General features: G+C 36.8%; 1 protein-coding gene across 2 annotated transcripts in view; it reads right to left on the bottom strand.

The window, feature by feature from the left end:
* Nucleotides 1-24,691, bottom strand: part of LOC110460718 (muscle M-line assembly protein unc-89-like) — a 207,370-nt gene that overhangs the window by 10,174 nt on the left and 172,505 nt on the right. For both annotated transcript variants that reach the window (XM_021513785.1, XM_021513786.1), the window contains 6 exons: nt 19,752-19,814; nt 10,734-10,809; nt 8,802-9,092; nt 6,518-6,601; nt 4,695-4,835; nt 2,407-2,488 (listed from right to left, as the gene is read on the bottom strand). In XM_021513785.1, the coding sequence (XP_021369460.1) occupies nt 2,407-2,488; nt 4,695-4,835; nt 6,518-6,601; nt 8,802-9,092; nt 10,734-10,809; nt 19,752-19,814 (737 nt within the window). The remainder of the gene's footprint in view (nt 1-2,406; nt 2,489-4,694; nt 4,836-6,517; nt 6,602-8,801; nt 9,093-10,733; nt 10,810-19,751; nt 19,815-24,691) is intronic.

Below are 24,691 nucleotides of genomic sequence, written 5' to 3' on the forward strand. Positions count from 1 at the left end.
ACTTTTCACTCTGTATCTCCATACAACACATTAGTTATAATAACTGGAGGAAAAAGCTTTACATCACTAACATATTTGACTGATTGCACTTTGAACAACTGGCAGAATCAAATGAGAATAATGTTAGAAAAACACTTCAGGCATCAAAAAATTTAAAAATTATTTGATAAATTAAAAAGAAATTCACTAAAAAGCATTTGTTTAGGATTTGTTTTTGTTTTTTGTAAACTTATAAATTGAAATTCATTGTTTCAAACTCATATCAATTAAAGTGACAAAATATGGAAATAACTTTTAAAGAAATCTCACAATCTGTACAGTGTGTTACAGACCATGGCTGGGTTTAAAGCATGAACATTTCACTAGCTGGCATGCACACTACATTCATACTCTACACTATGATTTACTCAAATATCAATGACGATTAGCCAAAAGCAAAGGTACCAAATCACTTTCGGGTCAAGGGGAATTAACCACAGAGGCCACAGGTGATACGTCTAGGTTCCAGAGGGATAATACTCAAGGGTCAAGGGTGATTACTGTAAGGTCAGGAGTATCACTACAGGGTCAAAGGTGATAACTGCCGAGTCAATGGGTGAAGAGAGGCTACTCAAGGGTCAAGAGGACTATTCTAATCAAAGACGACAACTCTTTGGTCTAGGGGGATAACTCAAGTGTCAAAGGTGGTTGTTCTAGGATCAAGGATGATAACTCTAGGGTCAAGGAGGATTACTCTTGGGTCAAAAGGGTTACTCTAGGGTAAAGGGTGATAAAGTAAGGGAAAAGAATGGTAACTCTAAGGTGAGGCTGATAACTCTAGACTAAAGTGTGATTTCTCTAGGGTCAATGGAGTTAAACTCTTGAATCATGACGATTACTCTAGGGTAGAGGGTATTTTTATTATAACTCAAGTGTCAAGGATGGAAACTAGTCAGGCAGAAGAACACTTGCAGGTTAAGGGAGTTACTTTAGGGTTAAAGAGGAATACTAACTCTAGGGTCATGGGTGGTTACCCTGGAGTCAAGGGAGATTACCTTAGGGTCAAGGGGATTAATCTAGGGTCAAAAGGGAATCACACTAGCACCAAGGGGAGTTACTCTAGAGTCAAGGGGGATGACTCTAGAGTCAAGGGGATTACTCTAGCATTAACAGGGATTACTTTTGGGTCAAGGGAAATAAATATAGACATCCCGAAAAAGGTTTGTCCTCCCTATTCAGGAATTAAAGACTGAGGACATGTTTCTTTGGCCAAGTTATAATAAATCTTATTGCAACTCTGTAATCTCTAATGAACTCCAAACACATGCGGTAATGATAACAGGCTAGCAGCTAACTCTAGGGTCATGGGTGGTTACCCTGGAGTCAAGGGAGATTACCTTAGGGTCAAGGGGATTAATCTAGGGTCAAAAGGGAATCACACTAGCACCAAGGGGAGTTACTCTGGAGTCAAGGGGATTACTCTAGAGTCAAGGGGGATTACTCTAGCATTAACAGGGATTACTTTTGGGTCAAGGGAAATAAATACAGACATCCCGAAAAAGGTTTGTCCTCCCTATTCAGGAATTAAAGACTGAGGACATGTTTCTTTGGCCAAGTTATAATAAATCTTATTGCAACTCTGTAATCTCTAATGAACTCCACACACATGCGGTAATGATAACAGGCTAGCAGCTATGTCAATGATGTACTGTACATATCATATCAGTTGGTAAAACACATAAGTATTAACACAGAATCATTTGAATGTTTTTTCAGAAACAGGTTTCAAAATATACAGGATGGAAAATTTTGAACAAATATTGAAAGCACTTTTTTTTTCATTTCTTACATTATAAATGCAAAGATTTAAAAAGAGATCAATTCATTTTTCAACATCACACTTGTACATGATTTTCTTCCAGCTATGTTTTATAAAAAAAAATCAGCCAAAATTGAAGCACAAATAAATATGAATATATTTTCATGGACAAAAGTAATGAAACCCATTTCTAAATGCTAAAGTAACGACATTAACCTAAAATAAAACAAAGAATCAGTTCAATAGGAATATCAATCATGTTCATGGTAACATTGAAATAGATTCAACAAGGATATACAGTATACAATCACGGAAAGAATTATTACATTTCATTGACTTGAAACAAAATATCAAAATATCAGACAATTTATGATGACTGTTTTGTTTATACAATAAAATCGATTCTTGCTGGTTATTAGTCCCATTACTTTTTCTCTCTCAAAACTAACTTTTCAAAATTGATGAATTCTGCAACATCCCACATCACCTTATATATCATTAAAAGGAAGACGAAAATTGAATTCCCCAACATATGAAAAATAACCACAATGAATATTTAGCCTATTTATGACTGGCAGTAATGTCTGCAACAATGTCCCAGTACTTACTTTGGACGGCTACCACCAGGGGGAGCTGCAGCAGAATCCATTTTTTTAAATGCAGCCATTGCACCACCAGCTCCGGGTTTTGCTGAAAGGGTGAAGATAAAATCAAAATACTGTACACAAAAATGGTGATTCACTTGTCATTATTTATACATTTATATACACACACAAAACATATTATATTTGAAAAAATAAATAAATAGATAAATCATATCTTGCATGATTTCAAAATACATTGTATATATATTCTTTATTCCTTTCCAACATGCAGAAAATAAATCCAGACAGAATTTTGAAAATCCTTTAGAAAAAAACACAATCTTGATTTAGAAGATAGATAATTTCAAGATGTTTCTGAAATTAATATCCCCAACTAGCTGAGATACCTGAATTTCACACATAAAACTAATTAATTGACGCTCCTTACATTGCAGGAAAGAATGGGATGAGCCCTACTCCCAACTGTACATAGCGTGTAGTAAATACTGAGGCAGGCATTCACCTACAATCGTCTGCCAATACACCAAGGTATTCCTCAAATTGCTGTTACAAAGCGTGATTCATGTAACTACTTTTGGATACAAGATAATTTTCTATAAATTGATTCTATATATATTGTATGTATCGTGTGTACCTGATACTCAAACAAAATAGACTTTTTCCTCCTCCTAACACTAGAGAGTTCCTAACATTGCACACAGATGGTGTTTATTATTGAGGAACATTTTTGTTAACTTCTGGTAACAATCTCTTGAGCATGTTTGAAATAGCAGAAATATTTAATAGAAACGTTAGAGATTTATGGTAGCAGCTTCTTACTGCAAGTCATAAACACAATCAGAAGAAAGCTGGGTTAATAGCAAGACGGTCTAGTTTTTTTGGTGCAAAACCTTCAGCTTTATTTTTAAACTTGAGAAAAGTTGGACAGCTGCCAAAGGCTGATTCAATCTTAAAACAAAAATTGTAATACTACTTTCTAGTTTTTATGTTAAAACAGTAAATTCCCAGCAGCAAAACTCTCTCTGCCACAAAATCTAATTTAAAGTTTATGTGCTGCCAGGTTACTGATCAAACCACACCGTTCTAGTGTGAGTTACCTCCCTTACACCATTTTGTGAACTCTTACATTTCTCGAAGTACATATGTACAGGCAAAATAATATAAGTACATTTATCAACAACAATTTCATATCATCATTATCAAATCATGCAAATCAATATAAAGTGATACATGTATTAGTGTTAACATATACAAGTATTTGTGTCTGTATATTAGACAAATGAGTGTATATATCATAATGCAACTCTAGTCTACTGGTGACATGCAAGAAAAAACACTTATACTGAGGTTTACTTCAAAATGAAAGTACACATTTCTTGATAGAAATTAATATGTGTATTTATAAAGCTGGTATCACAATTTTCCATCTCTGTGTAAAAAGTATATATTAAATATATTGTCAAGCTTGGATGGAACTGAGCTTGAACCTTTTTTCCACAAATTAGTGTGTATAAAAGACATATCTGGGATTTGATGCTCTATCTTTTTAATTCAGAGCTAGTAGTGCAAACTAGCCCATTTTGGTTCAATATCAGGCCATCTAAAAATCAGCATTATTTCTTCAACCCCTTAACCAGGTGTATAATTAGTAACATACTGAGTTATATGTCTATACTGACTGACAGCATGCTGAGGTTATGGTAATACATTATATATATCAGTAAGTATTGCAGATTGAGAATCATTGTTAAATATTAGTAAGCGATGTACAGAGGGACTTGTTATAGTGTCAGAAGATAATGGGGACAGTATGACAGATGACGTGCAATGATCAGGAGAACCATAACAGCAAGGGCAGATAACTGTACTTCCATAGGTTATCATTATAATCAGGGTCAAGGACAGAAAATGATGTTTTGGAAATGAATTGACAAGAGTTTGATGATGCAGAGACAGAATTTTCATGGAGGAAATACAACGATTGACAGGGATAGAAATATGCTCATACCAAATATGTCACAGCAAATATATTAAGCTGTAGAAATAGGGAGAACGGAAGACATCAGGAGAAACATTAAAACTTATCAGAAAACGTATCAAACAGCAAGATAAAATGCTTGTGGAGAATTTGTTTAAGAAGATATGCTGTATCATGATGGGAAATATTTAAAACATTGCAAAGAAATGGTTCAGAAAGGGGAGATAATTTGTTAGTAGAAGGTGGGATGTTGATGGCCACCGTAAGCTAGTGTATACATGACAGGGAGCAAGGTGTTGATAGGAAAATCTACCTCCCCAAGCTTCAGATTTCTGGGACGTGTGTGTGACTCCGTCTCGACTGCTCCAGCTCTCGGTTTTCACCGATATTTTACCCTCAGTTCCGATGCAAGAAGCGTTTTTAAGTTGTTCTGTCAAAAATTTGGCAGCTTGTTCTAGACAGTGAATGGAATGAAATGAATGGATTTTCTATTAGAAACAAACGCCACTCAAAATGCATGGGAACACAACACATTAATGCTATAATGCAAGTATGTCCAAATGTTACTTTGTAAACAGTATTAGCAAATAAACACAAAAAACATTGTAAATATATATAAAAAAAAAATAACAAAAGTGTGAAACAAAAATGTGAACACAATATAGAAACAACAGAAAGAAATTATAATTTGGTATAAATTATAAAACATAATGTGATGTACGGGAAAACCACATCAAGGAAGTGCATGTACATAAATAAGTTAATCAGGAAAAACCAAAAACAATCAAATGAGGACACTATCTCTGTACAAACCTAGGCGACTATTTCTATACTATTGTAAACCTGTTGTTACCTCGGTATAGCGACTATTTCTATACTACTGTAAACCTGTTGTTACCTCGGTATAGCTATATTTACACATCATTAATGAACAAATTTCAGACTCAAGGATGTGTGACTTGCAAAGGTAAATTTGAAGTAGACATGGGATTTTTTTTCTTTCTCAAAACCACACCAAACTAGTGGAAAAACATTCTGTTATTTCAAAATATCAGTTTGGCAAAACAGTTTTGAGGTGGAAATCAAAAACTCTGAATGGGATGTTACAAAATGATTCCATTATATATAACAAATACACTTCAGCTACAAAGTGTATTTTTGTCAACTGTAATATTCATTGATGGATTATTTCTTTCTTGTCCAATTACAAGACCAGGTATATATAGTTACCCCTACCAGTATATGTCTGCAATATCTATATATAAATTGACTGTTGCATGTTATTCTAGTTAGATTTACTGTAGACATACTAAAAAACCACCAGAACTTTGTTTAAATCTCATCCGTGTGCAGCTACAGAAACAAATATCAAGGGAGATAACACGATTGTGTTGCCATGACATTTACAAGCCAGAATACAAAAAACACTTCCTTCATCTATTTACGTTTTCTACAAGATGTCTTACCACAGTAGGAGGTTTGTGATAAGAAGAAATATGGGGTAACGTTTACTGTGAGGATGGCAATATATCAAACTCATCCCCCATCATTGTTCACATTTTATTATACCTAGGCCAGTTTACACACAAAACCTGTAATCAGAAAGTTTTCCCATGGATGTCATTATGATAAAGAACATCTACAAACATCTACATTGGCAGTACACACCATTCCTAACCTTTTTTCCCCAGAAGAGCTCCAATTGTAATGCACAATTTCCTTCCTAATATATTAGCCTGTATCTTATTACAGTCAGTAGCATATATAAATGGTTCACTTTCACATCATCAACAGGAGTGATTGGTACAGGAGACAATCCACACATTTCTGGCACATTTTTGTGTAACCTTATTCATGCAATTTTATAGCCAGGTGGCTAATAGATTCAATAGCATTCAGCTTAGTTAATGGTAGCCATAGTAACCAAGACAGCATTAACAGAGATCCACCAATCTCCAGAAAATAGGCAGGAAAATTCAATTCATTTGGGATAAGGGTGGTGCCGTAGAAAGTATTCGGTAGATACATTGGAATTAAGCGTGCTTGATATCAACCATGCACTCCCTCTCCTTGTCAACACCTGTAACGAAGAATCTCATTGGCTGTGAAAAGAGAACCAATGAATGTAACGCTTACCTGCCGTGGGTTTAGCACCATAACCAACACCTCCGAACCCTGCAGTTGTTTCTGTTTTTTTAATAACTGTTGTTCTTGTTCCCCCTAGGAAGCAATGATAACGAAGGAAGCGATCAAGCATGGAGGCTAGAAGCTTGAAACAAAGCTATATAGCATATAGTTCTACCCATTCTACACAGTGAAATCTGGCTCAGTACCTGTACTATAGTTTTTCATATAAATATGGCGTTACCCCAAATACAGTGGCAATTTAGAAGGCAACCTAAAACCCAATATTGTAAATCTCTTGTTCTTTAAATAGACACAAACACGAACTTTCTCTATAGGTTCCCTGTCATTCCTGCCTTCTATCTTTTCTATCTACTTTGTGTTTCAGGCGATGTCTCCTTTGGCATCCATCCTTATATGACCATTGTTATTGCCAGGATGTTAAAGAATTTTCTTTTTAAAATTATAATCAGGCTGAAAGACTTTACAGACAATACTACTGAATCTTTATCAAACATATACTAAAAGCCAAAAACACAGGCTAACAAAGTTCCACGAACCCACATAAAAGGAATCATAACAGGGGACATTATTACTCCCATTAAAACTGTTGAAATTAAAAAATTACGATCACATAACTATCTCAGATACAAGTCATGTGAAGTAAGATTATAAATACTGGTCAAGAAGTTAAGTAGCAGTATTTAAGGCTGAAAGAAGAAATATGTAGATGGAAACCAAAAAAGGGCATAATTCTGATGAAAAAAGACTATATAAGATATGTGTATTTTCACAAAATTTTGACAAACACTGTATTCATACAAGATTATTGCTCCTCATTCGTACAACTGTGAAGCCGAGACCAGATTTCACTGAACACTAAAACCTCAATATTAACCCTGACACTTCTTTTCCCATGACAAACAAGTTCATGGATAAACAAAATCTTGTTTTCAAGTAAAAAGGTAATAATTTTCCCAAAAATGGTGTTCAGGTATCAAATTTTCCAGATAATAGAAGTGATTATTATTGAGGTTCAAGATATCTACACTTGAGTATATACAAATCTAAGTTTACACACAAATAAATACAAAACCACACAGAAATTATTTGAAAAATAATCTTAATATATATATATATACATTTTTGTCAATAAAAGAGAAATAAAAATGAAATTTCCCGATGAACATTTTGTCAATTTGACGTATATTTCAGCTTACTGTATTTTTGTTTTGAAAGGCGGTATCAGGCCTCAATTTTTTAAGGCCCTATTTGTTTTTTGTTTTTGTTTTTTTATAGAATAAAAGCATTCCTTAACTTTTTCTTTAACATTTATAAAGCTTTCCTTATTGCTTATGTAAATGAAAATAAACATTTAAGTCGAGTGTTTTGAGAAATGTATTTTTTCCAAAATTTGATTTCTGAATTGAACAAAATAGAGCACCTAGAAATGAATGATACAGATTTATAACACAGAAACAACAAATACAGGACACAACACAAGCACAATTATACCATAAGATAGGGAATATCAGGTTTACCAAATCTTAAGCAAAAACTCTTAAATAACTTTGAAATAAATACAATGTCAAGTCCAGTTTGCTTAATATGTTTTGGTATCAAGTGTAAATTCATCTCTGAAATACCTGATTTTATTCATCAGATCTTGTTTGGAGAATCGTGACAATTTTGTAATTATAACAAAATTAACAGTATGGGCTCGCAATAATGCCAATTACACGTTTATCCAAAGACTTACACTCTGATCCAAAGTATTTAATTTCAAGAGAAATATATTTATGGGTACAGAGGATATATACTAAATGTATTGGCAACAAAGTCGTGAGTAAGATCCTTATAATTATAATGGAAGGAAATATATGCTAAGTATAGAATACAAAGGTCAAAGTTGATATGGTAAGCAGAAAAGAGCACACACTGTATACAGCTATGGTTTATATGTATATAAGGACAGCTAAATACAGGTAAAGGTCAATGCATGGCTACTACCACCAAGCAGGCTGCTGACACCCACTACTACCACTCTGCAGCCTACAGTCTACATGGATCTGCAGACTGCCACTCCCCTTTACTGCCACACCCCTGTACTACCACACCCACTACTACCATTCCACAGACTGCTATGCCCACTCCTTTAACTGCCCCAGTCTACAAGAGACTGTCCATGGTTACCAGTTGTTGAGACCATTTCTCAAGGTCAAAAACAGCACTGTGATATATGAAAAGAAAAGCTATTACATTGTTTAACAAAGTACTCTTCCCAAAGACAACATACCTGGAACTGCCTCTGTTTTGTTGGTTGTTGTTGTGTGTGTTACCCCCTTTTTCGCAAGGTCGTCATACACGGCAAGTGTCCTGGCTTTGTCTTCGTCAGCACGCCGTATCTTCTCCTTCAAACTCTCCTCTGATGCCTGTAGCGTCTTGTTGTGTTGTTGCGATGATGTCTTTGCCATCTTGTCAAAGTCAGCCAATGTTTTAGCCTTCTGTTTGTCGGCCTGTTCATGTCTACGTTTAATAATGTCCTCATTGTCTTTCTCACGCTGGACTCTACGTTCTTCAATTTCCTCTGTGGTAGACAAAGTACAGTGAAATAAGATTTTGGAGGTGACAATATCTTCCCTCTTAGACAAAATAAGATAAGGTCTGACTAAACTTGGAACTTGAAAGCAAATGTTTTTATATAGTTTTAGCATCCAAAATGTTAAGTAACTTTTGACAATACTTATCATCAAGATCATGCTTTAGACAACTTCTACAAGAGGAACAAAGATCATTTTACTTATTTTTAATAAGATGCCTGTAGCATCACATTGCTGTACAGGTAAACAATATGCAATCGCTCACTCAGTCATAGCTTGACACTTGTTATAGTGCATTCCACATTAATGAGTTCATCAGGAAGCTAAAAATGTCATCCACAAATGATACTGGATCCTAACAATCCTATCCTCCACAAATGATACAGGATCCTAAAAATTCTGTCTTCCACAAATGATACAGGATCCTAACAATCCTGTCCTCCAAAAATGATACAGGATCCTAACAATCCTGTCCTCAACAAATGATACAGGATCCTAACAATCCTATCCTCCACAAATGATACAGGATCCTAAAAATTCTGTCTTCCACAACTGATACAGGATCCTAACAATCCTGTCCTCCAAAAATGATACAGGATCCTAACAATCCTGTCCTTACAAATGATACAGGGTCCTAACAATCCTATCCTCCACAAATGATACAGGATCCTAAAAATTCTGTCTTCCACAACTGATACAGGATCCTAACAATCCTGTCCTCCACAAATGATACAGGATCCTTAAAATCCTGTCCTCCACAAATGATACAGGATCCTAACAATCCTGTCCTTACAAATGATACAGGGTCCTAACAATCCTATCCTCCACAAATGATACAGGATCCTAACAATCCTATCCTCCACAAATGATACTGGATCCTAACAATCCTGTCCTTACAAATGATACAGGGTCCTAACAATCCTGTCCTAACAAATGATACAGGATCCTAACAATCCTGTCCTCCACAAATGATACAGGATCCTAACAATCCTGTCCTAATAAATGATACAGGATCCTAAAAAATCTGTCCTCCACAAATGATACAGGATCCTTAAAATCATGTCCTAACAAACGATACAGGATCCTAACAATCCTGTCCTTACAAATGATACAGGGTCCTAACAATCCTATCCTCCACAAATGATACAGGATCCTTACAATCCTATCTTCCACAAATGATACAGGATCCTAACAATCCTGTCCTCCACCAATGATACAGGATCCTAAAAATTCTGTCCTCCACAAATGATACAGGATCCAAACAATCCTGTCCTCCACAAATGATACAGGATCCTAACAATCCTGTCCTTACAAATGATACAGGGTCCTTACAATCCTGTCTTCCACAAATGATACAGGATCCTTAAAATTCTGTCCTCCACAAATGATAAAGGATCCTTAAAATCCTGTCCTCCACAAATGATACAGGATCCTAAAAAATCTGTACTCCAGAAATGATACAGGATCCTAACAATCCTGTCCTTCACAAATGATACAGAATCCTAAAAATTCTGTCCTCCACAAATGATACAGGATCCTAAAAATTCTGTCCTCCACAAATGATACAGGATCCTTAAAATCATGTCCTAACAAACGATACAGGATCCTAACGATCCACAACTACTTACTGCTTTGGATTTCTCGCAGCTCTCTCATCCTGGTACGGATTTTTTTCCTCTCCTCAAAGTTCTCTGTTTTGGAGAGCTGTGAACAGAAGACAGAAGTAAGGTAATCATGTGACCGTCTTTGATAGCTAATCATGTGACCGTCTGTAATAGGTAATCATGTGACTGTCTATAATAGGTAATCATGTGACCGTCTATAATAGGTAATCATGTGACCATCTATAATAGGTAAGCATGTGACCGTCTATAATAGGTAATCATGTGACCGTCTGTAATAGGTAATCATGTGACCATCTATAATAGGTAATCATGTGACCGTCTGTAATAGGTAATCATGTGACCGTCTATCATTATGTGACCTACACTGGCATGAGACAGCATATCTTTTATGTGAGTGGAGAACAACTTATACTCTAAAGACAATGCAGGGAATGCATGTCACCCTTGTTGATACAATATTATCTACAAGGGCGACAAGTATTCCCAAGTTTAAATTCCCAAATTATAGGTCTATTATACTTTTGCAACCAACTCATACAAGGGACTTGTACACCCTTACATATTACAATTGGAATCGTCCAGACCTTGATTTGGTAGGGTTCAAATGTGACTTTAGGGGTGCATGGGTTAAAGGTCCTTACTCCAGACAAGAATTGCTGAACACTACTTCAATGAAGATCACTCCAGTATTGACCTGAAGTCATTCCTTGATATTCTCACTCATAGGTAAGTTGTAAGTAATTAAGGGGGAACCGAAAGGTAGCAAAGGAGCAGAAAAAGGTTCTGCCTTCCTGTCTATTAGACCTAATAGACAGGGACACCTAATTTCTCAGTACAACCTCTCAGTACTGCTATAGTGATCAGATACCAGTCTGTTGTAATGAGAACTACTATATATGGTGTCTGTTTTGGTTAACTTTGAGGCTGTGTTAGGTACACATCCAGTGTTACAGTACTACAGGCCTACACCAGTGCACATGGCTACCACGGCCAATTATACTACTAGAACTGCTCACATTCCTGACCAAGGGTTAATCCTCATAGGCTATTTCTCCCATCCAGATCATTGGTGATTTGTCTGGGGAAGGGCCTCAGTATAGGAAGTCAACAGGCAGATCATTGGTGATTGGTGAAGGAAAAGCCACCAATACAGGAAGTCAACAGGCAGATCATTGGTGATTGGTGAGGGGAAGGTCACCAATACAGGAAGTCAACAGGCAGATCATTGGTGATTGGTGAAGGGAAGGCCACCAACCAATACAGGAAGTCAACAGGCAGATCATTAGTGATTTGTGAAGGAAAGGCCAGCAATACAGGAAGTCAACAGGCAGATCAATGGTGATTGGTGAAGGAAAGGCCACCAATACAGGATGATCATTTGCGATTTGTGTAGGACAGGCCACGAGTACAGGAAGTCAACACAAAGATCAGGGGTGATTTGTGGCCGTTTATATTGCTCATACAGATGATCTTATTAAAAAGCTTTTACTGGCTACCAGCTATCACCATGGAGATAAGACAGGGAAAAGTGATCTGCCTACATAATATTGCAGCTATCTCCTTATCTTACCTATAGGACCACATTCATGTCAAGGTCATTAGAAATCTGCTCAAGGTCAATTAGAAGAGGAGATTGTGTGTTAAGAAAATAAGGTCAAGAGCAAAATAAATCCCCTGAAGATTCTCTTTGACTTTCCCATGAACAGTAGACACAGCATTCCTGGGAATACCTATACATATATACTGTGGGCGCATTGTACACTGTTTGTTATTTTTATGTTTTTTCTTCCTCCAATTAGTATTATATAACAATGACAGTAAAAAGTGTTATGTAACAATGTAAAAAAACACATTACGCAACAACTACGTCCAGTCCGTGGATAGTGTATTTAACATCAGTGGTACGTAATTACCATTATACCTAATTACCAATGACAAAGATATGATAACCGTTAAGTGTTGAACCACTAAATAGTCACCTCATATACCCTCATGTCAACTGAAATCACAGTCAGGTATATGTTTTACATCAGAGCAACTAGAACATTTTTTTGGGGGGTTAAATTTTTTGTGACTGTATCCTGTAAAGATTTGTCAGTAGTAGTTCCACTCATTCCAAACCTAGGATGGTATTCTCCTGATCCACATACAAACATACATGTTCGGATTATGCTCAGGTGAGTATTTTTATATATATTAGACTTTCTTCTTCACAGGCTACAAATAACACCCTGGTATATTTTTAGACCTTAAATTCCACCACAAAGGTCCAGACTAATTAACCTATTGTAGAAAAGACATAACACACACAAAATATTTCTACACATACACTCATTCTACAAAAATTCCCCGGATTCCTGAGATGTTTTTTTTGAAACTTGACAATTAGTTTATTTAGACAAAGAACAGAAACCTGTTAAAACTGTTTATGTAGAGGAAACATAACTGATTAGGAGAACCAAACACTTCCCACAATAAAACTTTTAGCAATATATCCATTCACATGTCTCTGTAATTACTATTAATAGGCTGCTGTTGAGAATGGAATGTCGAACAAAAGGAATGTTAAAGTTAAACAACTCTTCAGTCTGTTGGTATATTTCAGCATCGTAATATAGTATAAGCCAATCATTAATCTAGTAAGTGATGTGTCACCTTAAATTATTTTATATATATTCAAATAAATCTTGTGCTACCCTCAGTAAAGTCATCTGATACAGATATTAGTATTTTTGCTAAACCTATCTAACTTTATATTGTTTGATGTGGTCACTATATATATATATATATGGTTGTCTTTTTGTCTGACAATGAGTTTGACCCTTTCACCACTATAGACCAAAATGGACTCATCTAAATTAATGCATGGTAGAGTTAACTAAAGTTACATAGGAGTGAAAGGGTTAAACTTATCTATCTTTAGATTGTTTGATGTGGTCACTATGGTTGTGTTTTTTCTGACAATGAGTTTGACACACAGACAGGCTAGGAAGTATAGTATAGTCTGACAATGAGTTTGACACACAGACAGGCTAGGAAGTATAGTATAGTCTGACAATGAGTTTGACACACAGACAGGCTAGGAAGTATAGTATAGTCTGACAATGAGTTTGACACACAGACAGGCTAGGAAGTATAGTATAGTCTGACAATGAGTTTGACACACAGACAGGCTAGGAAGTATAGTATAGTCTGACAATGAGTTTGACACACAGACAGGCTAGGAAGTATAGTATAGTCTGACAATGAGTTTGACACACAGACAGGCTAGGAAGTATAGTATAGTCTGACAATGAGTTTGACACACAGACAGGCTAGGAAGTATAGTATAGTCTGACAATGAGTTTGACACACAGACAGGCTAGGAAGTATAGTATAGTCTGACAATGAGTTTGACACACAGACAGGCTAGGAAGTATAGTATAGTCTGACAATGAGTTTGACACACAGACAGGCTAGGAAGTATAGTATAGTCTGACAATGAGTTTGACACACAGACAGGCTAGGAAGTATAGTATAGTCTGACAATGAGTTTGACACACAGACAGGCTAGGAAGTATAGTATAGTCTGACAATGAGTTTGACACACAGACAGGCTAGGAAGTATAGTATAGTCTGACAATGAGTTTGACACACAGACAGGCTAGGAAGTATACTATAGTCTGACAATGAGTTTGACACACAGACAGGCTAGGACCTATAGTCTGACAATGAGTTTGACACACAGACAGGCTAGGACCTATAGTCTGACAATGAGTTTGACACACAGACAGGCTAGGACCTATAGTCTGACAATGAGTTTGACACACAGACAGGCTAGGACCTATAGTCTGACAATGAGTTTGACACACAGACAGGCTAGGACCTATAGTCTGACAATGAGTTTGACACACAGACAGGCTAGGACCTATAGTCTGACAATGAGTTTGACACACAGACAGGCTAGGACCTATAGTCTGACAATGAGTTTGACACACAGACAGGCTAGGACCTATAGTCTGACAATGAGTTTGACACACAGACAGGCTAGGACCTATAGTCTGACAATGAGTTTGACACACAGACAGGCTAGGAAGTATACTCGTCTTCCTCAACAATTAATATTACCAATTACACAGGCGAGCTGGGGGATTAATACCACTAACTTTTAGTGTCACAACATCAACTTCCCCTTATCTCCTCTATAATAGCAGGCAGCAAAGTTATATTTCCTTTTGCTAAATTATAGAATTATGAATTTCCCCGTTTTCCTTGAGAAAAGCATGAACTCCAGGGAAGATTCTGGAATGGGAATTCCTAGCATCTGCCAGGATCTGGATTCAGGACGAAGAGAAGAGAGAAGGGAAGATGGATCGGGTGCGTGCCCTTTTTTTTTCATGTACTTGTTCCTATAATAAAATGGTTGACCGTCGAAGGCCACTCCCATACATAAGTGTTGAGTTTTATATGATAAATGCTTTATGTTCGGTTGAATGTAGTGAATTAGAATCATAAGTAGCTGAGGTAACAGTATACAATACTCCATTGGACTCTAACCCCTCATCACAAACACAAAGGAAAGAGAGCTCCTTAAAAGTGCAGGATCAAAGCAGACTGATTGGCCAAGGTAGTCCGATGGCACTAACTTAATGGGGACTGATCACGGGCAGCACACAAAGACAGAGGTTCACATTACTACCTCTACAAACATGACAGGACGGAGGAAAGAAACAAGGTCATACCTAACAATGTACTTTGGCTTAAAGAAGCATGAAAAGACTGTATGAGAGAGAAATAGATGGACCTAACATTTGCTAATTCTTTGTAGTACAAAATTATAGTGGAATACCATGCTATGCTGAGAAATGCTAATGCTTAAAAAAACTTTCACTACCAACAAACATGTCATACAAAGCAACTGTTCCACGTGCCATTCATTCCTCCTGCCCAACCATGAAATCTACTTTCCATGTAAACCATGACTACACTGGTGAATTTCTACAGTGAAAATCTTGGCTGATTCTTTTATCAGGGGTAGCTATCATCACTATGGCAACAAGACTGACTGTAATGTACCAACCCAGGCACCATCTAATAGCCAACAGACAGCAGAAAGATGGCCGACAGACAATTCCTTAGCTCTTTGATGTATAACAAACTAAAAATACCTCACAGAACCACAATAATGGCTAGGCCTATCTTATACCAGGTTGGTGTTGGCTGAAGGCAAATGGTTATACAGGGCAAACAAACTACAACCTTGAATGCTGATGAGTTTGGAACCAAGTCTGAACAGTTTCAGAACAACAGTATAATCTAACTGTATCGCCCCTGTATTTCCACAATGGAAAATGCTATCCTTTGATTTGGAGCAGTCCAAGTTAGTCATTAGGTGTCAATGGGTTAACATCAAACAACTGATAATATTGCACCTCTTAAACAATGACATTAATAAGGACCTGGTGAAGCATGATGGTGTAGATGTGATGTGTACAGCATTGATCTGATAGGTGATGTGTACAGCATTGATCTGATAGGTAATGTGTACAGCATTGATCTGATGGTAGACATCATTTTTCACTTAAAATTATTTGAAAAATATCTAATACCAAGTTTAATTGCAGATACTAAGGATGGCACCATATAATGACTAACAGACAGTAGATAGATGGCTGACAGATAATTCTAGCCTCTAAGTTTTTATAAAGAAGTGACCAGCTAATTATAAAGCATTCTACTAGCATGACTCTGAATCGGTTAATGACTGTATATATATATAGCAACCGTGACCTTGGACTTGACCTTTGAACCCTGATACACACCGATGTCCAAGGTATACTCATATGTGCATGACCTTTTCAGTTTGACGAAAAGCTATGAAAGAATGAAGTTGCTTAGTGTTTACATTGATTCAGGACAGGACGCAACGCGAAGGTAAGGGACTTGGCGGACATGGGAAACACAATGTGCCCCTTATTTTATAAAAGTCTGCTTTTTCTTTAACAATTACCGAGAATATACATAAAGAAAGGGGAGCCTGCAGTCTAATTTGAATGATTCACCATTTACTGGTACAAGTATACATATAATTGCACAGCTAACTAGGTCAGAGTGATCTTTCAGTGAAAAGTAAATGTTAAATTTGATGGATGAGGCAGACAGAATCTCTTGTTTGTTTATGTTGTCAGAGTATGTGAAATGAAGCCCTAGCATCCACTCCACACACATGTGTTACAGTGAGTGTCAGTACCCCTCTTCAGGGCACATTTCCACTCCACACAAGTGTGTTACTGTCAGTACCCCTCTTCAGGGCTCATTTCCACTCCACACAAGTGTGTTACTGTCAGCACCCCTCTTCAGGGCACATCTCCACTCCACACACGTGTGTTACTGTCAGTACCGGTACCCCTCTTCAGGGCACATCTCCACCCCACACAAGTGTGTTACTGTCAGTACAGGTACCCCTCTTCAGGGCACATCTCCACTCCACACACGTGTGTTACTGTCAGTACCGGTACCCCTCTTCAGGGCACATCTCCACCCCACACAAGTGTGTTACTGTCAGTACAGGTACCCCTCTTCAGGGCACATCTCCACCCCACACAAGTGTGTTACTGTCAGAACCCCTCTTCAGGGCACATCTCCACTCCACACAAGTGTGTTACTGTCAGTACAGGTACCCCTCTTCAGGGCACATCTCCACTCCACACAAGTGTGTTACTGTCAGTACCGGTACCCCTCTTAAGGGCACATCTCCACCCCACACAAGTGTGCTACTCTCAGAACCCCTCTTCAGGGCTCATCTCCACTCCACACACGTGTGTTACTGTCGGTACCGGTACCCCTCTTCAGGGCCCATCTCCACTCCACCCAAGTGTGTTACTGTCAGTACAGGTACCCCTCTTCGGGGCACATCTCCACTCCACACACGTGAGTTACTGTCAGTACCCCTCTTGAGGGGACATCTCCACTCCACACAAGCGTGTTACTGTCAGTACCGGTACCCCTCTTCAGGGCACATCTCCACCCCACACAAGTGTGTTACTGTCAGAACCCCTCTTCAGGGCACATCTCCACTCCACACACATGTGTTACTGTCAGTACCCCTCTTCAGGGCACATCTCCACTCCACCCACGTGTGTTACTGTCAGTACCGGTACTCCTCTTCAGGGCACATCTCCACTCCACACACGTGTGTTACTGTCAGAACCCCTCTTCAGGGCACATCTCTGTCAGAATAATTCAAACTTCACGAATGCAGTCCTATAAGGAACTACATCCTAATATATATTTTGTGGAATTAGGGTCAACATCTGGTGCAATAAGATTGCAATATTAAGTAATGTTTCAAAGCAGATATGGCATAGAACCTTAAGTGTTACATTCCAAATAAGGTCACAGTGACCTAAAGTGATGACTTCCTATCAAATCATGTTCCTACCTTGCAGATATTTTCATTCTTGACAATTATAACAAAAACATTTTTGAAATCACAAACATTTCTTGTTCAAACCTTTCCCTTAGAAATGTGAGTTTTCAAAGATCACCTATAAATATGTTTATCTGTGCATCCTTCAACACATCAAATAGCTATCAAACATTTTGATGACTGGGATGGTGTTATGAATCTAGGTTAATCAGGGCCTTGACTTCCGTCAAGCCTGATACACGTGATAAAAAGCTGGTATCGATCATTTACTGCCCAAATCAGTCTGCCAAAAACCAACAGCAAACAAGACAAACCCTTATTATTTCATTAACAATCTGATACAGCAAGTCAAATAGGAGATAAATATTGGTTTATGATTTGCACATAAAGACTTCGAATTAAAAAAAAACTAGCTCCTTTATCTGCTCAATGCTACCATCACCTATTTTTACTGAAATTTATTGACTTCATATGAATTGAAAAGTCAGATACATGTGTGGTATATTGTTTATAACTTAATGTTAAATGTAATTCATGGTAAACAGTTAAAGCACCTAAAACCTTATCCGATCTTTTCCCCAATACATTTCTTAAAGTATTTCAAAAATAGTACATGAAAATCAATAAAATTCCAAATGACAGACAGTACTGGTTCCGATTTCAAGAGATTCTACAGTTTCATGTAATGAATAAAATCTATGACTGAAAAAAAGGATATATGAATACTACTGATTTCAATGGTTTCAGTAGTTTGCCTATCAAAGACAGCATGGCTAGTGTGTAATAGAGAACGTCAGAATGCATGATGGGTCAGTGAGATAGTGGCCACAGTGGGCAGCCTGCTGACCTATACAGCAAGATTAAAGATATGTGGAGGAACTGTTGGTGTAAGTGATGCTGGTCTACACTCTATGGCCTCTTTATTATCAGTACCTGTTTACTTTGAAAGGTGCACAATTAATCAGGTGTAAACAACAACACTGGTATCCTTTACAAGGTTTCTTCCCTTCTGAACTCCTTATACGATATCTGATCCTGTACAATACATTGGAAGGCCTTTAAGGATAGCTGAACCGTTCATAACTCCTAGTACCATTTTGTATAACACAATTCCTAAACCCCTAGTACCATTTTCGACATGGAAGGTCCTGAGATAGGTGAACCTTATGCCATCATATAGGTGACAATAATGTCATAAACTTTCTAATTCTCGTGAATTTTCATTATTTTCAATTTGGACACCCCAGATATCTTGTTTACTTGTTTATCTTGAAGGCTGAATATGGCCAATTGGATTTGATTTCTACACATTTCTCTGATATCTGTTATCTTAAAGCCAAAATAACTTGTACGCTAATACAACTGTAGGAATCGAAATCCCATCTCCCTTATGATACAGATATATTTGAGAACATTTTGAGAGCTCTCAAATTCTCATCTGTCATTCTTTCCAAACCTCATTGTAAAAACAAAGATGTTTAGACACCTAGGTACATGCATTATTTGTTCAAATCCTGGCTACTCACATCACAATTGTAATTTCAGTTATCACAAATCAAATGAGATTAAATAATGGAGTTTGAATTCTTCATGTCCTTCAAACGTGTACTTACCATTTTGTGTAACTCATCCTCGTCGTCAATTGTTTCGTAGGAAGGCATGGTGGTGTTGTCTCCCTAAATAAAAAGGAAAACAATTGTAAACATTTTAACAACAAAGCTATATTTCCATTTTATGATTTGATATAAATGAAAAGTAATGATGTCAATAATCTTGTGATAAATTGACAGGGTGAGAATATTAAGGATCATCTCAATTTCTGAATATTTTTGTGTCGTTTACTTTTCTATTTATATTTACCTGATTCCAACACATGACCTTTTTGTGTTCATGATCTACTAATTGTCCTGATCTACTAATTGTCATGAAACTCAATTAATGAGCCTTCCTTGCTACGTAAACCAAGTTGTTTTTTTAACATCGATCCAGTTTTGTTTAGATGTTATGTTATGACTCAATTGCCATTATTTCTAGTAGCCTTGTTATGAGCCCCTCCTGTCAGTCCTGCATACACATGTATATATACGAGACTGAGTCTTACTGACTATCCTCAATCTGAGAAGACAATTACGATGAAGTGATTGTAATTACCTGATCCTCCACCATCCCCTCACCAAATTTGACTTCATTAATGTAGATATAAAGTGAAGAAATAACCATTGTTTTAGTGATTTTTGTAAAGGTTGCCAAGACTTAAATTCCTAGTCCAGGTAATCCCAAAAAAAGTGAGTAACACAAGGGCAGGGAAGGTCTGCACAAACAAAGCAGATGCTAAAATTTATTTTTGTCTCGTAAAAAATTAACCAAGGTTTTTACCAGACAATTTTGCATCTGGAAACTCAGCATTGTTCAAAAGTAAGGTGCTGCATATTAATGAAAGCATTGTTGACTTGAATGTTTCTTAAAAACTGATGAAAAAAACAATTGCTTCTTTTTTATTATAAGATACATTCTTGGTTATTTCACTTAATTTTTGAAGGAGATCATTCAAGATTTCAACAAATATTTTTTTGTCATTTTACAAAGACTTTTCTTTCCACATTTATTACACAATGTTGCTACCCATAGCTATAGAACATAAGAACTGCAACCCTCTTTAAGGGTGCCACCTGGTGGCCTAGCTACACCTCCCAGCCTTAAAGTACATAATGCTATTATTAGTCACGGAAAAAAATGTCCTTATTTAAGAATCCTCATTCCACTGCCAAAAAATGTAAAAAATGTATTGGAAACTGTTTTTTCTGGTATAATTATAGCTCGCATAAATCATTTCTGAAACCCCCCACCAACGATGATGAAATAAACAAAATATAATCAACAATAATAGTGTTTTGAATGCAAAAAATAAGCAGGGCTAGACCGGGATTCGAACCCAGGACCTCAGACTGTTTTACTATCGCTCTAACCGAGTGAGCAACCTAGTCAACAGAAGTGTCTGGGCCCAACTGTGCTACAGTTATATCACGGAAGTTAAGGGGAGGCTACTGTATATACGAAAAACTACAGTGCAGTGGGACAGGGACCCTTAAGGGTACAAACAGACTTTTTACAGTAGTAGTAATATTCTCAGGATTTTTTTGTCAAAATGAAAGATAAAATGAACAGGTTTTCTCAGTGAATCCACCAGTAAACAGCTGTCTTATTCCTTTTTTGTTATTGTTGTTAAAAAATTGACAAATATATTTCAAAGTAGTACTGGCTATACACATCAGAAAAAATAATCAGATTTATAAAACCAAATGCTGAAATGTTTTTCAATGCAAAATTAGAAACTCCACTATAACTATGAACTATGACGTCTATCAAACAAACAAAAAATTGTGTGTGAAAGCCAATATAGTCTACAAGGTCATCATGTAGGTTTCAAATCCTTCTGGTTTAGTCGGTAAAGATGGTGAATGGTTGATGAAAGAAGTCCGCCTCCCACAGATTACAGGGCCACAGTTATACACAGGGCCTTTCACTACACTCCAGAATAAATCTCTAGATGAGGATCATCTCTGGTGTTGTATTACTGATATCAAACGTTCCATGCCACAAGGCATCTATCATTATTCTATATAGTACAAAGTTAACATCAGGAAGGTGAGCTTTGTTGTGTAAGGAAACGTTTCATATTTTATTGCATCTTTATAGTTCACTTATTTCATCACTTAAACAGATGATTTGCTGCATCAAAATATAATTTTTCAATGAATTAATCTTTTGGCCAATTTATCAGAATTTTATACAGACAAAATAACATAAAGTTCTAAAATATCATCAAAAATATCAAAACTAACAAATTGACTGGTAATTTAATATCAGAAAAGTTTACAATTATGCACAATGAAACTTTCATATTTGTGAAAAGACAACATTTTCCAGGTATTGATGAGCATGTTTGGGCTATGTTAGGGTGGGCTATATGTTAGGTACTGATGTACTAGTTAGTAACCCTGGGCGTTGACCTCGGAACCATCTGCTCTTTTGAGACATGATATCCCTTAAAATTGGTTGAAAAGTTCAACAAACAGTTCGGAAAGATATAAAACCTATGAAGCTTTGACCTTGACCTTGGCCTTTCATTTGAAACTACGGCAACATGAACACATAAACAAGTTTCCTATCTGGGCACTGCCAACTCACGCAGAACCAGACAGGAGTTTAACATCATGATGGACGCACATTAAAAAAATTCAGATATTGAAGAATGCACATGAATCATATTTTTGATACATCAAAGTCTTTTGAAACATTGTAAGAATTCAAGAAGGTTTATTTTGTAGATAACAGCCCTGGATGGAACACATACAAATTTGTGATATTCCGGCAAAGAACCCTTAACAATGAAACAGCTTTGTGATGTAATCAAAACCCGAATCTTGATACCACAGGATGATAATCAAAACCCCGAACCTTGATACCACGGGATGATCATCAAAACCCCGAACCTTGATACCACAGGATGATAATCAAAACCCCAAACCTTGATACCACAGGATGATAATCAAAATTCTTTTAGATACTTCATGTATTTTTGAGAGCAAAAGAATATTAACCTTACACTGAAAATAAAACTTGTAAATTATTATCTAGGACTTATACATGGACAAGTATACATATAATCCTTGTTTTATTGATTATCTAGGACTAATACATGGACAAGTATACATATAATCCTTGTTTTATTGCCTTTTGTATATTAGTTTTATATTCTAACACATGAAGGACAGCAGTGGTATGATCTGGTATGTGTGTGACAGCAGTGGTATGATCTGATATGTGTGTGACAGCAGTGGTATGATCTGATATGTGTGTGTGACAGCAGTGGGATGATCTGATATGTGTGTGTGACAGCAGTGGTATGATCTGCTATGTGTGTGTGTGACAGTCGTGGTATGATCTGCTATGTGTGTGTGTGACAGCAGTGGTATGATCTGCTGTGTGTGTGTGACAGCAGTGGTATGATCTGCTGTGTGTGTGTGACAGCAGTTGTATGTTCTATCTGATATTGAACAGCAGTTATAAATCTTAACGTTAAACATAAGGTTGTGTGACCAACTTTCATGGATATTTTGAAATGCAAAAGTGAATCCACTTTCTACCATGTATGTTAGAAAGCTTACCAACACTAGAAGAAAGTATAGCCAAGTTAAGTCATTTATTTGTAGATTCATTGTCTGAACATATGGCCAATGTGCAGTGAAGTCAACAACTCTTACCTGGCACAAATGGGGATTGCTCTTTGACAACCTTGGACCACCCCAAGAATGCTTGTCAGGTCCAAATTACATCTTATTGTTAAACGTATCGGTGAGTTTCCTATTGTCTTTGGCATCCTATTGTTAATGACATTCTGAGGTCAGATAAAGGTCCACACCAATACGACCTCTGTACACTAAGGAACTGGTTCAGTTCCAGTTGTCCTACCTGGGGTGATTGCACCATGCTGTTTATAAAATGTCCTAGTGATAGACGGGTCAGACAGATAGGTTTATCACTGGCAGACATCACTCACACTGCCAGTTTTCTGAGAGGATACTGAAACGTTACTTCATATCATCACATTATCAAATGGTTTGGTCTGGAAATCAAAACAGATCTTCTAGCTAGCTTAACTTTTATAGCTGTCTTATTTGGAACTAATGGTGGTTTTCTGGATTAAACTTGTAAAAAGTGTCTGCCTTTGACTGCAGTACACATTAACGAGTAAGCAAAATACCCATGAAGGCAATTATATATATAGTAAAACATTTTGTTTTCACTTCCTGTCCACAACAATAGAGATGTTTTTTGAACTCTCTGCCATAACTGTTAGATAAAATCTATAATTCTTATATATTTTTTTTTTTAGGTGTGAAGACAGAGAAATCTCGTCCAAAGGATAACATTTTTATGTTTAACAAGAGGCTTTGCCAAGACCTAAAATTCAAAAATCTTATCTAGATGTTGCATCTTGTCAACATCACACAGGAATGATAGTTCTTCTCCAACACAGTGAAAATAAGTTATAATGGTTAATCCAATCCAATGGGGCATGGAATGTATGACATAACTAATGACGCTACCGTGGTTACACAGCATCAATTGATGATGCAATCGTGACGTTATCAGAATAACAGCACATGTATGCTGCCTTTCCCTAGATAGCTTTCAGGACAGGTTTATCTTTTCTCTAGCAAAAACAGGAATGCATCTGTAAAGTGTGGGAAACAAATTTTCACCACTTCCACGTGTGGACTCTTTCCATTCCTATATACCTGTCTTCAGAAACCTAGCCAAAACTCTCTTAATTTCTGCACCTTTTGAAATTAAGGTTTAAACATGCAAATGACTACTTTTATTTTGTTAAACTAATATAATATACAAAAACACACTTATTTGATACACAACCAATACACTGCACCAAATACACAGTTCACCATGTTCAGACAACTGCGAGCCGCCCATTTCCTCAGTGCTAGGTGTAAACTAGCAGCAAGGTGTGGGGTGAGAGGACCCACACACGGCT

The sequence above is a fragment of the Mizuhopecten yessoensis genome, unplaced genomic scaffold (genome assembly GCF_002113885.1).
Source record: "Mizuhopecten yessoensis strain PY_sf001 unplaced genomic scaffold, ASM211388v2 scaffold10477, whole genome shotgun sequence".
Taxonomy (NCBI): domain Eukaryota; kingdom Metazoa; phylum Mollusca; class Bivalvia; order Pectinida; family Pectinidae; genus Mizuhopecten; species Mizuhopecten yessoensis.